We start from the raw sequence: 13,883 nt of genomic DNA on the forward strand, positions 1-13,883 counted from the left end.
GCACTTTTCACCAAACATGGTGTGCACCCTATTGCCGACTTTAATCCCGCTGATCCCAAACACCTTGGCGATCCACAGTTTAAGGACCTCCCCATTACCGAGCGTACCGCCAAAGCCCAAGAATTTTTTTCAGCTCACATGATCAAAGCCGTCAATGGTATTCGCTTCCCTGTGAAATATGCTATTGCCCGATTTTTCGCCTCCCAACAATGGATCTCACCAGAGACACTCGCCCAAATCCTTCCTTCGCGCCCCAGCCATTCTACAAATCACACTGCTCTCTTAGTGACAGACCTTTTCTATCCAACAACATCTCCCAGTTCCGCAGAAGCCATGCAAACTGACGACATCCCAGCCGAACCCATTACCTCCAGCACCCCAACCTCAGATAATCAATGATGACCGACCTTACAATTACAATATGGAATGCCAATGGCATTAAAAAACAATTGATTAACTCTATTTTAGATCATACACCCGACTCCACTCTTTTATTTATTACCGAAACCTGGCTACTCACCCCACAATCCTTTCCTACCAACTGGCGACAATTTCACATCTATGGTCAAGCCCACCCACGCACCTATGTTGGCAGCATGGGTATCTCACTTCTCATCAACCCTTCCTCTCCTTTCAAAGACTCTATCGAATTTATGCCCCACGATCCTTCCTCACCATATTACAATTATGTGTTATCCTGCCGCCTCGGTACCATCCTTATCCATTGCCTATATCTCCCCCCCTCTATCGATGATCCTTTTGCTCTTGAAATACTCCAATCCCTCACTACCGAATCCGACACTACCACCACCACCATATTCTGCGGTGACTTTAACGCCCGTCTTGGCCCTCTCCTAGGTGATCATCGCACTACCAGTCGTGGCACATTATTTAATAATGAATGGCTGATCCCACATGGCCTTACCCTATGGAACACTACCCTTGCCTTCGGCCAACCCACTTACTACCGACTTGACGGAACCAGTATCATTGATTGGTTTATCAGCACTACTCCTCTCCTTAATCCCTCTATGCAAATTCGCGATGACCTCTCTCTAGGCTCCGATCATAAGCTTGTCCACCTCACCTTTCAATATGCCAACCAACCCTCTCCTCCTCCTTCCGGCCATCCACGTATCCTGTGGCGCCTTGGTAAATTATCTAATGACTCCGTATGCGAACAATATACCACTGACTTCCAAGCTTCTACCCGACCCCTCCATTCCCTCTTACAACAACACCTCGACTCATCTACAGTAGCATCCAAAATGTAGGATTTATGATATGGTTTCTTACTTTGCTTTGTAGGAGAAGATCCGTCAACATTACAGATACTTGGGCGAACAGGAACAGCTCTTTTGGAATTTAGATGCCGAATTCAACGAAAGCACAAACCCGAAAGTTGCTAAAGCCTTGATTGACTTTATCAATCAGCTTCCGGACGAGATCTGAAAGCCTTCCTGGACGCCACGCGTGGTACGCCACAAGGTGCGCAAGCATCACAATCATTTGCGTACCGATTATCAAGAAAAGAAGAAAGATGCAGCGGGCTGGAAGCTGATGCAGAAGCTGAAAAGCCGCCGCAACAATGTGAGTAATTATACTGACATTTATTATTTAACTGACACTAACCTATATGAACGTTTTAGAAATTCCATGAGCGCCATGCAGCATTCTATGTGGCTGGTGCAGAGTTGTCCACATACTTCGCTGGTGCAGAGATGTTGTTGGCGCCTGGGTTGATGTCTGACGAGGAAGACATTATCCAGGACAACTGCGTCATTGCCAGACAGGTGCTCCGCCCTACTTGGAGGAGCGACAAAGTAAGTGCTTTGATTTGAATCAGCATACTCAAAGTGATAAACTTACACGGTCATTTGTCGTTCCTATAGTCCAATGCGTTCCTCGACGAGCTGTCAGCGCTTGCTCAAAAAAGCAAGACAAGCAAGCGCCTCGGCCGAGCACCCCTGCCAAAGGAGTATGTGGATGCCGAAGTGTCTCCAAAACCTGCACTTTGAGCAAGACTTCCACAAGAAGCAAAAAAACAATAAAAAAAGTTTAATGCATACCACGTTATCCTACAGTGACTCAAAGGACAAATATTATTATAGGACACATATACTATATATAGTAATTTATTTTCAAACTCAGATTAAATTTTAGATATTTAATTAATTTTTAATCTTTTAATAATGGGTGTTATTTCATCAATTACTATTTCATTTTCAAAAGTTTTATCTATTATTTTTCTTTTTTTTTCTTTCTTTTTATCTTTATTATATGTTTTAAATTCATAAACTTTTTTTAATTGTTTTTTTGAACCATTTTTTTTCATATAAATTTTATAACACCCCTCTTTTTATTTTATTTTATATTCATATAAATCATATTTTTTCATATCTTTAATAAATATACTTCTTTTAATATTATATTTATATTTGTCATCTATAATCATATCATATATATCATCCATCTTTTTTTTTAATTATTAGATTTTTCAATTTTTTTTTATTTTTTTAATTTTATAATAATTATATTTAATCACATTCATAATATAATATCCAACTTTCTTAGGTATATTATATAATCATTATGTATTAAATAAGTTAGTTTATTGACATAACTAGGTCTTATTATTTAAGATAATGAATATTAAAAATACATTTCATATTTATAGTATTATTTAATATATATTGTGTCATCTTTTTAATAATATCAAAATTCAATTTTTATCTTTTTATATAAATTAATCTTTTAAAAATTTTTTCCAAATATTATATTCTTTATTTTTTTTTCTCCATTGAAATTCACCTAAATGTAATAATATATATTTTTTATTTCTATTTTTTAATGGAATACTTTGTTTTAAATGATTCCATAAACTTTCAATTGAATTAGTATATATTCCAGTTATTGGATCTTTAAAATTTTTTTTATGATTTACAGTTAAATGTTTATATCCTATATTATTTAAGTTATTATATCCTTTCCAACAATCAGTATAAATAGTAGTACCTTTTTTAACATATTTCTTTATAATTTTATCAATATTATTTATATTTCTTTTTTGAATTGGTAATAAAAATGTTTTTTGATTTTGATGTTTAATTTTATTTTTTAATATACTTCTTTCAATACCACCAATAACCCATGCACCTTCAACTTTATGACCTCTATTATATTTATTTTTTCCAATTTTAGTTTCATCAATTTCAATTATTTTATTTCTTCCTCCAATTTTTATATTTTTATTAAAATTAATTTTATTTTTTAAATATATTCTAAAAATTTTATGATATAAACTTACAGTATTTGAATTTATTTGTAAAGTAGCCGCAATACTACAGTGACTCAGGAAATTGATCCAATGTTTGCCGATTTTTTACTTTATTGCAATTATCTTCACAACCACCATATCTATCCACCCCAAATAAAAAATATGTTGTAGCTATAACTCCTAGCTTTAAAATAAAAAAAAGATGAGGATTCTAGCATAAGTAGATGATGAGTAATCAAGGTTTCCACACGACCGCTCATTGGATCAATTTTCTGAGTTGCACTTACTTATTGAATCAATAATCAATCTGTCCACCTTTGGCCTTGATGACCGCCTCCAAACGTCGAGGCATGGTGGCAATATACTTCTGGCATGCCTCCTTTGTCACCTTGTTGTACCAGATATAATGGACCCGCCTCCATAGCTCTTCCATTGATATGGGTGCTTCATCATAATCAGCAAGCTGACACTTCAGATAATACCACATATTTTCAATTGGATTCAGATCAGGAGAGTAAGGGGGCCACTGGAGTACTTCAATACCCTTGGATTCAAACTATGCTTTTGCTTTTTTGGATGTGTGCTTAGGGTCATTGTCTTGTTGAAAAATGATATCGTCAATCTGCATACCATATTCTCGAAGGCTACCAAGCATATCATCCTCCAAAATATCACAGTATAAAGCTGCATCTAATCCTCCTTCAATTTTGGTAATCAAACCAGGGCCATTGGCAGTAATGCAACTCCAAAGAAAGAGACTGCCGCCTCCATGCTTGGTAACATGATTGACGTTGTGATCTCTAAGTGGTTGCCCCTTCTGTGTCCATGTCCACTGCTTACCATCTGATCCCAAGCGATTGATTTTTGTTTCATCAGAAAATACCACTCTGTTCCAGTCTTCAACAGTCCAAGAATGGTATCTTTTTGCAAAGGCAAGGCGAGCTTTCTTCCTGGAGGGGGTCAAGGGCAAGGCGTCAGGTTTATGCATGGACTTATAGTTGTTGGCCTGCAAAAAGTCCCGAATCGTCTGGGGAGCAATAGGCGTGGTGGAGGAGAGTTGTCTGCTGGCGTCCACAGCCGTTTTATACTCCCCAGTGTTGAAGCGTCGAAGGATCAGGCGTCCCAATTGTGTGGTAATCAGCGATGATCGTCCAGCGGAATTAGTGGCAGGAATGCCTAATTGCTTGCGAATTCGTCTGACTGTAGAAACACTGACGTTGAAACGTGAAGCAATAACTCTGTGAGAAACGTTCTCGCGAAGTTGTTGTTCAATGTTGTTGATTTTATCTTGTGAAATCGGATGCATCTACAGATGATCATGTTAATTAGGTCAATTAGGAATCGGATGAAGGAATTGAGCGAAATGGATGCGGATTTCACCTTGAATCGGAATAAATAACTGAAAGAAGTGAGAAGGAGAAAAAATTCGGCGATTCTATTTACTTATTGTGACTGTCCGCAAGAAAAGTAGGCAACTCAGGAAATTGATCCAATGAGTACTTGTGCGGAAAAAACGATTACTCATCATCTACTTATGCTAGAGACTTCATCTTTTTTTTGTTTTAAAGCTATGAATTAGGGCTACAACATATTTTTTAACGGAAACAATACGTATGATAGTTGTGGAGATAATTGCAATAAAGTAAAAAATCGGCGAACATTGGATCAATTTCCTGAGTCACTGTAGTTGCTGGCATTTTTAAAAGATAATAATTTAATATATATAATTGAATATTTAATGGTAATTTCATTTTAGAAAATATTGTACCTGTTAAAGGTGAAAATGATTTTCTACATTTATAATTTTTACAAATATATAATTTTTTATTTATATATAATTTTGTATCTTTATCACAAACTTTACATTTTTCTATTTTATTAATATAGTTATTATTAATTAAATAACATAAATCTTTGTCTTCATTATTAAAAATATCTTTTAAATTTATATAAGGTTCTGTAAACATATTTGCAGTAATTTTTATTATTAGCAAAAATTCAATTTTTAGTTTTTTTTAATTTTTTCAATAATTGAGTTTAAAATTATATCGGAGTTTAAATCATAGAATCTGTGTGTTATCTTAATAATTGTCCGACTCAAAAAAACGGCGCACAATATGCAATTTTTTGCCGTTTATACATTTTTCTCGAGATCTGTTGATGAGAAAAATCTGAAATTTAGCCTGAATAAACTTTGGATAGTTTTTTAAATACATGCCAAATTTCATGCAAATCCAACTATTGGTTCCTGAGTTACATGCGCTTGAAGTCAGCCGGTCGGTGCGCCGTTTTTTTGACTTTGCCAAAAAATCGCCGAAACAATTAGCGACCACAAAACGTATTAAATAGTAGCTCAACATCTGATGATGGGAACGATGTCAAACTTTAATAGAATATACTAGAGGTAGTTGTGAATAACTACGAAAAAAAATGATGTTATTTCATTGGAAAATGACTGAGATATAGGCAAAACAAAACGATCGGTCAATTTCCGGACGATAAAAAGATACCGTTTTGCTGTACCTCTTGTATTGTTTTCTCGACAACTGCTGATTCAATTTACTCCAAATTTTTTTTGCATGCTTGTAGTTGTGATGGTAACATTCATGTAAAGTTTCAGATTTTTAGGTGCAGTAGATCATTAGAAAGCAATCATAGGAGAAAAATTACATATGAATTTTTCACCTTTGTAAGGTGAGTACTGATTATTTTTTCCCACCAGTGTCACTTTATTCATGCACTCCGACTTTAGTACAAAAAAAGGGCGTTGTTAGGCGACCTTTTATCCTTTCTACTGCATCCTGATTTTGCAATTACCCTCATCTGCGCTCTAATTAGCACTCATCACGATTTTGAATTGAATTACCAACATGACAGCAATCTCTTCTACCACCCGCCAGAATATTCAGGCTCGTTTGAACTCTGGGGAGTCTATTCGGTCTATTTCAAGACAACTTGGGATCTCTCGACGCTCAATTGGTCGCATTGCTAAGCAATTTTGCATCAGCACTGATGCTCCACATGGGCGGCCATCGGTAATTACCACTAATCTCGGCCGCATCATACTGCGCAAGTTCAGTTCTGGTGAATACAGTACCGCTGCTCATGCTTCTAGGGAGCTACAGGCGGATGGTTATCATATATCTGCTGAAACCATCCGTAACCATCTTAAAAACTCTGGTTATCAGTCCCCAAAAAACCTGACACACTTCCTCTGACAGTTAATCGTAAGAAAACTCGTCTTGCCTTCGCCAAAAAGTATCAGCACTGGACGGTAGATGATTGGAAACGAGTGATCTTCAGCGACGAAACCAAGGTGAACCGATTGGGATCTGATGGAAAGGAATGGACCTGGTATAAGGATGGAGAACCTTTGCGCGATCATAATATCAATCATGTATACAAGCATGGTGGTGGTAATATTATGCTTTGGAGCTGTATCACTGCTGAGGGCCCTGGCTACATTACAAAAATTGATGGTGGCATGGATTCTACAATTTATTGTCGAATCCTAGAGGAAGATTTGGGCAAGACATTATCACATTATGGCTTGACTCTTCAGGACATTATATTCCAACATGATAATGATCCTAAACACTCCTCAAAATTAACCAGACAGTGGCTGCAGGAACATGATGTTGATGTGCTAGAATGGCCTCCTTATTCACCTGACCTCAATCCTATTGAAAACTTGTGGTATTATTTGAAAGCTCAGCTTTGTACATATGATACAGCCCCTACTAGCATTGATGAGCTATGGCGTCGAACCTCTCACATTTGGTATACAAAAGTAACCAAGGAAATGTGTATAAAACACATTGAATCTATGCCACGACGTCTGCAGGCGGTTATTCAAGCCAAAGGAGGTGAAACAAAATGGTAATAAATCATGAAAGGTAAGTTTTTTAAGCTTTATTTTATTGCATTCATGTTAAGAATCTTAATATCTGTAGATCTATGCATGCTTTCAAGCTGTTTTTTTATATGTATTATAACAAATATGTGGACAATGTGTATGGTGAATATGGAGATGATCTGATCATTTGTTATAGAGATACTGATTTATTTTTTATATAAAATTAAGGTCGCCACAATTTTTTATTTTTTTCAGAAACTGACCGATCGTTTTGTTTCGCCTATATCTCAGTCATTTTCCAATGAAATAACATCATTTTTTTTCGTAGTTATTCACAACTATCTCTAGTATATTCTATTAAAGTTTGACATCGTTCCCATCATCAGATGTTGAGCTACTATTTAATACGTTTTGTGGTCGCTAATTGTTTCAGCGATTTTTTGGCAAAGTCAAAAAAACGGCGCACCGACCGGCTGACTTCAAGCGCATGTAACTCAGGAACCAATAGTTGGATTTGCATGAAATTTGGCATGTATTTAAAAAACTATCCAAAGTTTATTCAGGCTAAATTTCAGATTTTTCTCATCAACAGATCTCGAGGAAAATATATAAACGGCAAAAAATTGCATATTGTGCGCCGTTTTTTTGAGTCACTGTAGCTTTGGATGCCGGTTATACCTTCCATGGGTCGATGACTGACAATGTTCAATATTTCGGCATATTTTTCCTAATGAGTATTAATAGAAGACATGAACATCATTATGACAGATAAGAATATACAACTTACAGTTGAAATCAGCGTAGGGATAAATGAGCTATAGCTGATAGGAAGAACAAGGCAGCGTATCGAATGAAAGCTCAGAAATAAGGATTCTGATGACTATCAAGCAGTCTGATAGCATATGACCTACCAATTCATCATGGCTTTATAATTACGATATCGTGCCTTCTCCTCCGTAATCATGAGGGCTGTGGATGCTAAAGCATATGTGGTATATCCACTACTTGTCGTATTATCCATCCTAGACTGGTGTTCCCAAACAGGAAAGATCGGGATCTAGACATGTTTCCATTCTGAGTGAGCTTCTCCATAACACTGATTGAGTCTCTTCATCCATAACTTGGACCTATCGCCGAGATCAATTCATACAGGTAAAGCTGTCACACCACAGCATGTGGATCCTTCCTAATACACCTTATAACCAAGGACTGCTCACTGATAATTATTAATTCCGACTCAAGACTAAAGTATAAATAGGCAGATCACATTAATCGAAATAAAGGGCATCCAACAGTCTCAAAGGATTCTCATTGTCTCTTTCATTCTAAATTCTCTCATATATCACATTTTTTCCTTTGAATACTCCTATTCTTTATTCATTTATCATGTCTACCAACAAACTCACCGTCGGACAAGAAGCCCATGAGCTTAGTGCTCAGACCACTGGTTTTACCACCGATCAAGATATTGCCATGGATCCAATCGAGGATTCAGTTGATACTGAGGTGGACCACGACAAACTTCAGGACGAACTCCAGGAGTCTCTCTTGAAACATAAGAAGAATGCTGCACACAGGGTTTTTCAGCTCTTGGCAGATTCCAATCACAGCGAGCAGGAACTTATCAGTGCCCAATATGACATGGATAAAGCCAACACTGCATGGGAAGCCTTCCTCAGGGCGAAGCAAGCGACATGGTACACTCTGGACGTCATTCCTGCCACACAGGTCAAACGAAATATCTCTGCATTGGTCCCCAAGGATCTGCCTTCCTTCCAGGTCAAAGGGGGACCCATCCGCGACTCCAACAAGAAGGTCCATGATTCTGTCAAGGCCTTTATAAGCGCTTTCGAGATCCAACTTCGGGCATACAACTTGATACCCCTGGATGAACACTGGGAACGCCTCTTTGGACTCACCTGCGATGATTCGCAAAGACAATGGTTTTCACGCACCCTGGCTGACAAAGGGTATACCTGGGAACAAGCAATGGCTCGGTTAGAACGTGAATTTGGCAATCCGTTCTACATCTGGCGCAAGAAAGATGAACACCGCCACATGGCCCAAAAGCCCAATGAATCCATCCGTCTTTTCCTTACTCGCTACCAAGAGGTCTCTCTCGAGGCCAACCTCCAACAAAATTCCGAGCTGGTATACAACTTCGTGTGCTCTTTGCAACCGCACATCAAGCAGAAGGCTTGGTCGACACTGACGAACCATTATGGTTTAACTCTCACTGCGGACCTGCACCAAGCGGCACAGTTGATCATGGCTGCCTGCAGAGAAGGAAATACCGACTCGTATCACATCGGTGAACCTTGGAACAATGGCAAGCGCCGTTACACCAATGAAGACGCTGTGGAATATAAGCGCCAAAAGCGAAGCTACGACCGCCACGGCAATTGCCCCATGCACCCCAAAGGCTCGCATGCCAAGGAAGAATGTCACCTTTGGAAGAAGATCATCCAAGAAGCAGCTGCACTATCCAGAAGCTCACAGGTTGTTCAACCTACGAGTGGAAACTTGTGCCGGTATTGCAAGAAGGCTGAGTACACCCGGGACCATAGGTGCCAAGAATATCGGGATGCCAAGAGTAAGAAGTTCGTAGCCAACAGGGCAGCCAAGGCTTTGAGTCTGGTTGACCCAGACACCGAGATGCTTCCAGTCAACCTGGAAAAACTAGATCTTCAGACACAAGGTAAACACCTAAAACTCACTCATACAGACAAAAACACTGACTCAATCTTCGTACCTATTCTTATACAGAATAACCGTCAGTTAGCCCTGGTGGACACTGGAGCGAATAGTTCGTTTGTGAGTTTTCATCTAGCAAAACAGTTAGACGTATTTTTAAATACAAAAAATAAAACTACTATACATCTCGCATCGTCTAAACAATCTGTACAAAGTTATGGCACAGTTGATCTCCAACTTTCCTACATGGGTAAAACACACATTCATGAGTTTATTGTTATGGATCTTTCATTGAACACTCACGTCAGCATCGGTACAGATCTTATGCCTAAGCTAGGCATAGCTGTTACAGGTATTGCTACTTCCTGGGATGATCAAAACCCTGATACAAAGAGTGATATACCAAATGATACACCTGAACCAAACAATTCCCCCGCAGGTACAAAGGCTGAAAGAGAAAAATTCCTTCAAACCCTTCAACCTGCACTGGCAGCCAATGAGAGTGTACCCAACACCTCCTTTGCACCGTTCCAGAATCGGTCATTTATCTTGATACACCTGAAGATGTCACTTCATATCATCGCCAATACCCATTGCCAGTTACATATGAATCCAAAATAAAGGAAGCTGTCAACACATGGCTCGAGAACGGAACTATTGAACAGGCTCCCATTGACACAGCTTGGAATAGTCTGCTTACACTCGCACCTAAGAAGGATATGTTCGGTAATTACACAGATCGTCGTCCTTGCTTAGACCCTCGCCATATTAACAAGCTCCTCAAAGAAGACCGTTATCCTTTACCTCTCATCGGTGATATCTTCCATAAGCTAGGCGGATCGCAAGTGTTCACCACACTGGATCTCAGAACAGCTTTCCATCGCTTCGAGATTTTCGAACCACATCGAATAAAAACAACCTTCACCTTCGACAGGGTTCAATACATGTTTAGAGGTTGCCCATTTGGTCTCAAACCCATCTCCTCAAAGTTTCAACGAGTCATGAACATCGTCTTTAAGGATCTACCGTTCGTAACCACGTTCGTCGACGATATCATCATACACTCTAAAAACTTGAAAGAACACGCAGAACATGTCTGTACAGTCATTGATAAGTTAACTTGCGTGAATCTCATTCTCAACCCAAAGAAGTGTTACTTTGCACAACGCTCGGTTTATCTCCTTGGTTTTTGCGTCTCCGACAAAGGTATCTCGTTGGACCCACGCAAGGTGAGCAACGTTCAGGAATGGCCAGTACCTCGTACAGGTAAAGACATACAACGTTTCCTTGGCGTCATCAACTATTTCCAAGAGCATATCCCGAACGTCTCGACTTTGACAGCCCCATTGGACAAACTCCGTAATGAAAACACACTCTCAAGTGTATGGACGGAAAAGCACGTCACCACTTTCAACAACTTGAAAAAAGTTTTACTCAGGCTTCCCATTTTGTGCTACCCAAACCTTAAATACCCCTTTCACGTCGCAACCGACGCATCCAACACAGGGATAGGCGCTGTACTATATCAAGTCATCAACAACGAGACAAGACACATTGGTTTTATGGCCCGCGCACTTTCTAAAAGTGAACGAAACTATTCCACCACCAAGCGAGAACTACTCGCTGTGGTTTACGCTCTTACAAAATTTCATAAATACTTGTGGGGCAACCAGTTTACACTATACACAGACCACAAAGCACTGACCTATCTCCATACACAAAAAGTGGCTAACGCTATGATGGTCAATTGGCTCGATACTATCTTACAGTACGACTTCGAGGTAGTGCACCTTCCCGGTCTCGACAATATCTTACCCGATCATCTATCACGCCTTTTCACCCCAGTAAAAATGCTGGAAGGGGGTATCGCTTCCGCAACTAACACACAAGGTAATAAAGAACCCTACAACAGAGCTGTGGTAGCTGAATCAGACGACATGATCACACCACCAGAAGAGCAACGACAAGAGTTATTAGACAAAGCACATGCTTTTGGACACTTCGGAGCTACTGCTATGGTCAATGCACTCCACAACGACGGGTTAAAATGGACAAACATGCATCAGGACGCTGTAAAAACAGTACAAAAATGCAGTGAATGCCAGAAGCATAACATTTCACAAAATGGATATCATCCGTTACGACCTATACATGCCTATCTGCCAGGCGACCACTGGGCAATTGATCTTGCCGGTCCTTTTACAACATCTCATAAAGGTAACAACTACCTATTGATTATGTTGGACATTTGCACACGTTTCTGTGTTATCCGTGCTATACCTGACAAATCCCAGGACACAGTCGTTTCCACTATCATCAATGTCTTCTGTGATTACGGATTTCCTCGTTATCTACAATCTGACAACGGAAAAGAGTTCGTCAACACTCTCATGAAACGTCTCGCAGAATCCTCCGGATTTGAACATCGACTTGCGTCTCCTTATCACCCAAGAGCCAACGGAGTGGCCGAACGCTGGGTACAGACATCAGTAAATGCATTACGAAAATGTATTAAAGGCGCAGTCAGAGATTGGGACCTTTATGTACCGAGCATCCAGTTAGCGTTGAACGCAAAGGTTACTGCTAGAACAGGATCATCGCCATATACGCTCATGTTTGCCAGAGCAATGAATGGTTTCAAGAACTACACAAATGATCCTCAATTGCAACCAATGAGCAACAGCGAACTTTTGCAACGCATTGACACCATGGCTGATATTGTATTTCCCGCTATCGCGGAAAGAGCCCAAGCAATCACAAATGCACAAAAGGGCAAATTCAACAATAAGTTCAAAATGGTCAAGTTTCCCGCTGAAAGTCAAGTCATGATCCGAGAACGACAACGCAGCAAGTTGCAGCCTGCTTATCATGGTCCTTATACCATCGTCAGAGAAACCAGAGGAGGTTCATACGTCCTTATGGATGAACAAGGACTTTTGCTCCCCAAAGATTTTCTACCTTCGGCACTCAAGTTAATATCTCAAGACGAGATCATCTCCCTAGAAGAAGTCCAAGAAAGAGGCAAAGAATACTACATTCTAGAAGCCGTCGTCGGACACAAAGAAATCTCTAAGGGTAACTATGCATATAGAGTACGATGGCAAGGTTATGATGAAAAGGATGACACATGGCAAACGCCAGATTCATTCAGTAGTCCGCAACCTATCATGGATTATTGGGAAAGACTTGGTTCTACACCAAATAACAAGACAGTCAGTCAGACACACACAATACGAAACACTCGATCCAAAAAACGTCTGAATGAAAACCAGACACTTACACGACAAACCAAACACGCGCGAAAATAACAACCCCAAAAGATAAGTGACTATCTGAACGGTTATACACAACCTGGAAGGGGGTAATGTGGTATATCCACTACTTGTCGTATTATCCATCCTAGACTGGTGTTCCCAAACAGGAAAGATTGGGATCTAGACGTGTTTCCATTCTGAGTGAGCTTCTCTATAACACCGATTGAGCCTCTTCATCCATAACTTGGACCTATCGCCGAGATCAATTCATACAGGTAAAGCTGTCACACCACAGCATGTGGATCCTTCCTAATACACCTTATAACCGAGGACTGCTCACTGATAATTATTAATTCCGACTCAAGACTAAAGTATAAATAGGCAGATCACATTAATCAAAATAAAGGGCATCCAACAGTCTCAAAGGATTCTCATTGTCTCTTTCATTCTAAATTCTCTCATATATCACAGCATATAATGAAAAGTTGATGGATAATATTCCGGTATATCTGACTTTCATAACTAGTATACCTGTGCATCAATGAGGGACATGGCTCAATATGTCTACAGTCTTGGCCCTATAAAAACATAAGTTAAAATTTCAATACAAAAAGCAAGTGACCTCATTGACGTACCGAGAACATTAAAAGCATGTTTTACGGGGCAATGGAATAACAACAATATTGTTGTCTAGCCAGGCAGAAACTGCCACAGGAGAATAGATGCACTGAATCGGCAAAATGCACGTTCTGTCCAACTCGTCGAAGGAATTCCTCCAAACACGCATTCCAAGCTCATCAAA

The 13,883-nt window shown here is 39.4% G+C and overlaps 3 protein-coding genes across 3 annotated transcripts; all 3 read left to right on the forward strand.

Moving 5' to 3' along the window:
• Positions 1 to 63: 63 nt before the first annotated feature.
• On the forward strand, positions 64 to 258 carry BYT42DRAFT_476437 (uncharacterized protein; the record flags this gene model as incomplete). Its single annotated transcript, XM_051563627.1, has 1 exon — positions 64 to 258. A coding segment is annotated over one exon (195 nt), but the record flags the coding sequence as incomplete, so codon positions are not given.
• A 140-nt stretch (positions 259 to 398) lies between these two features.
• On the forward strand, positions 399 to 2,018 carry BYT42DRAFT_618778 (Endonuclease/exonuclease/phosphatase; the record flags this gene model as incomplete). Its single annotated transcript, XM_051572330.1, has 5 exons — positions 399 to 1,172; positions 1,309 to 1,401; positions 1,456 to 1,590; positions 1,650 to 1,823; positions 1,893 to 2,018. 5 exons carry the CDS (start codon positions 399 to 401, stop codon positions 2,016 to 2,018), a joined length of 1,302 nt encoding a protein of 433 aa, XP_051418092.1.
• Positions 2,019 to 8,519: 6,501 nt separating this feature from the next.
• BYT42DRAFT_550258 (uncharacterized protein) lies at positions 8,520 to 9,940 on the forward strand (the record flags this gene model as incomplete). The annotated part of the gene is made up of 2 exons (XM_051566123.1): positions 8,520 to 9,831; positions 9,912 to 9,940. The coding sequence occupies 2 exons, from the start codon at positions 8,520 to 8,522 to the stop codon at positions 9,938 to 9,940; spliced, it is 1,341 nt and encodes a 446-aa protein (XP_051418093.1).
• Positions 9,941 to 13,883: the final 3,943 nt, after the last annotated feature.

This window comes from Radiomyces spectabilis (assembly GCF_025331425.1).
Source record: "Radiomyces spectabilis strain NRRL 2753 chromosome Unknown BYT42scaffold_19, whole genome shotgun sequence".
Taxonomy (NCBI): domain Eukaryota; kingdom Fungi; phylum Mucoromycota; class Mucoromycetes; order Mucorales; family Radiomycetaceae; genus Radiomyces; species Radiomyces spectabilis.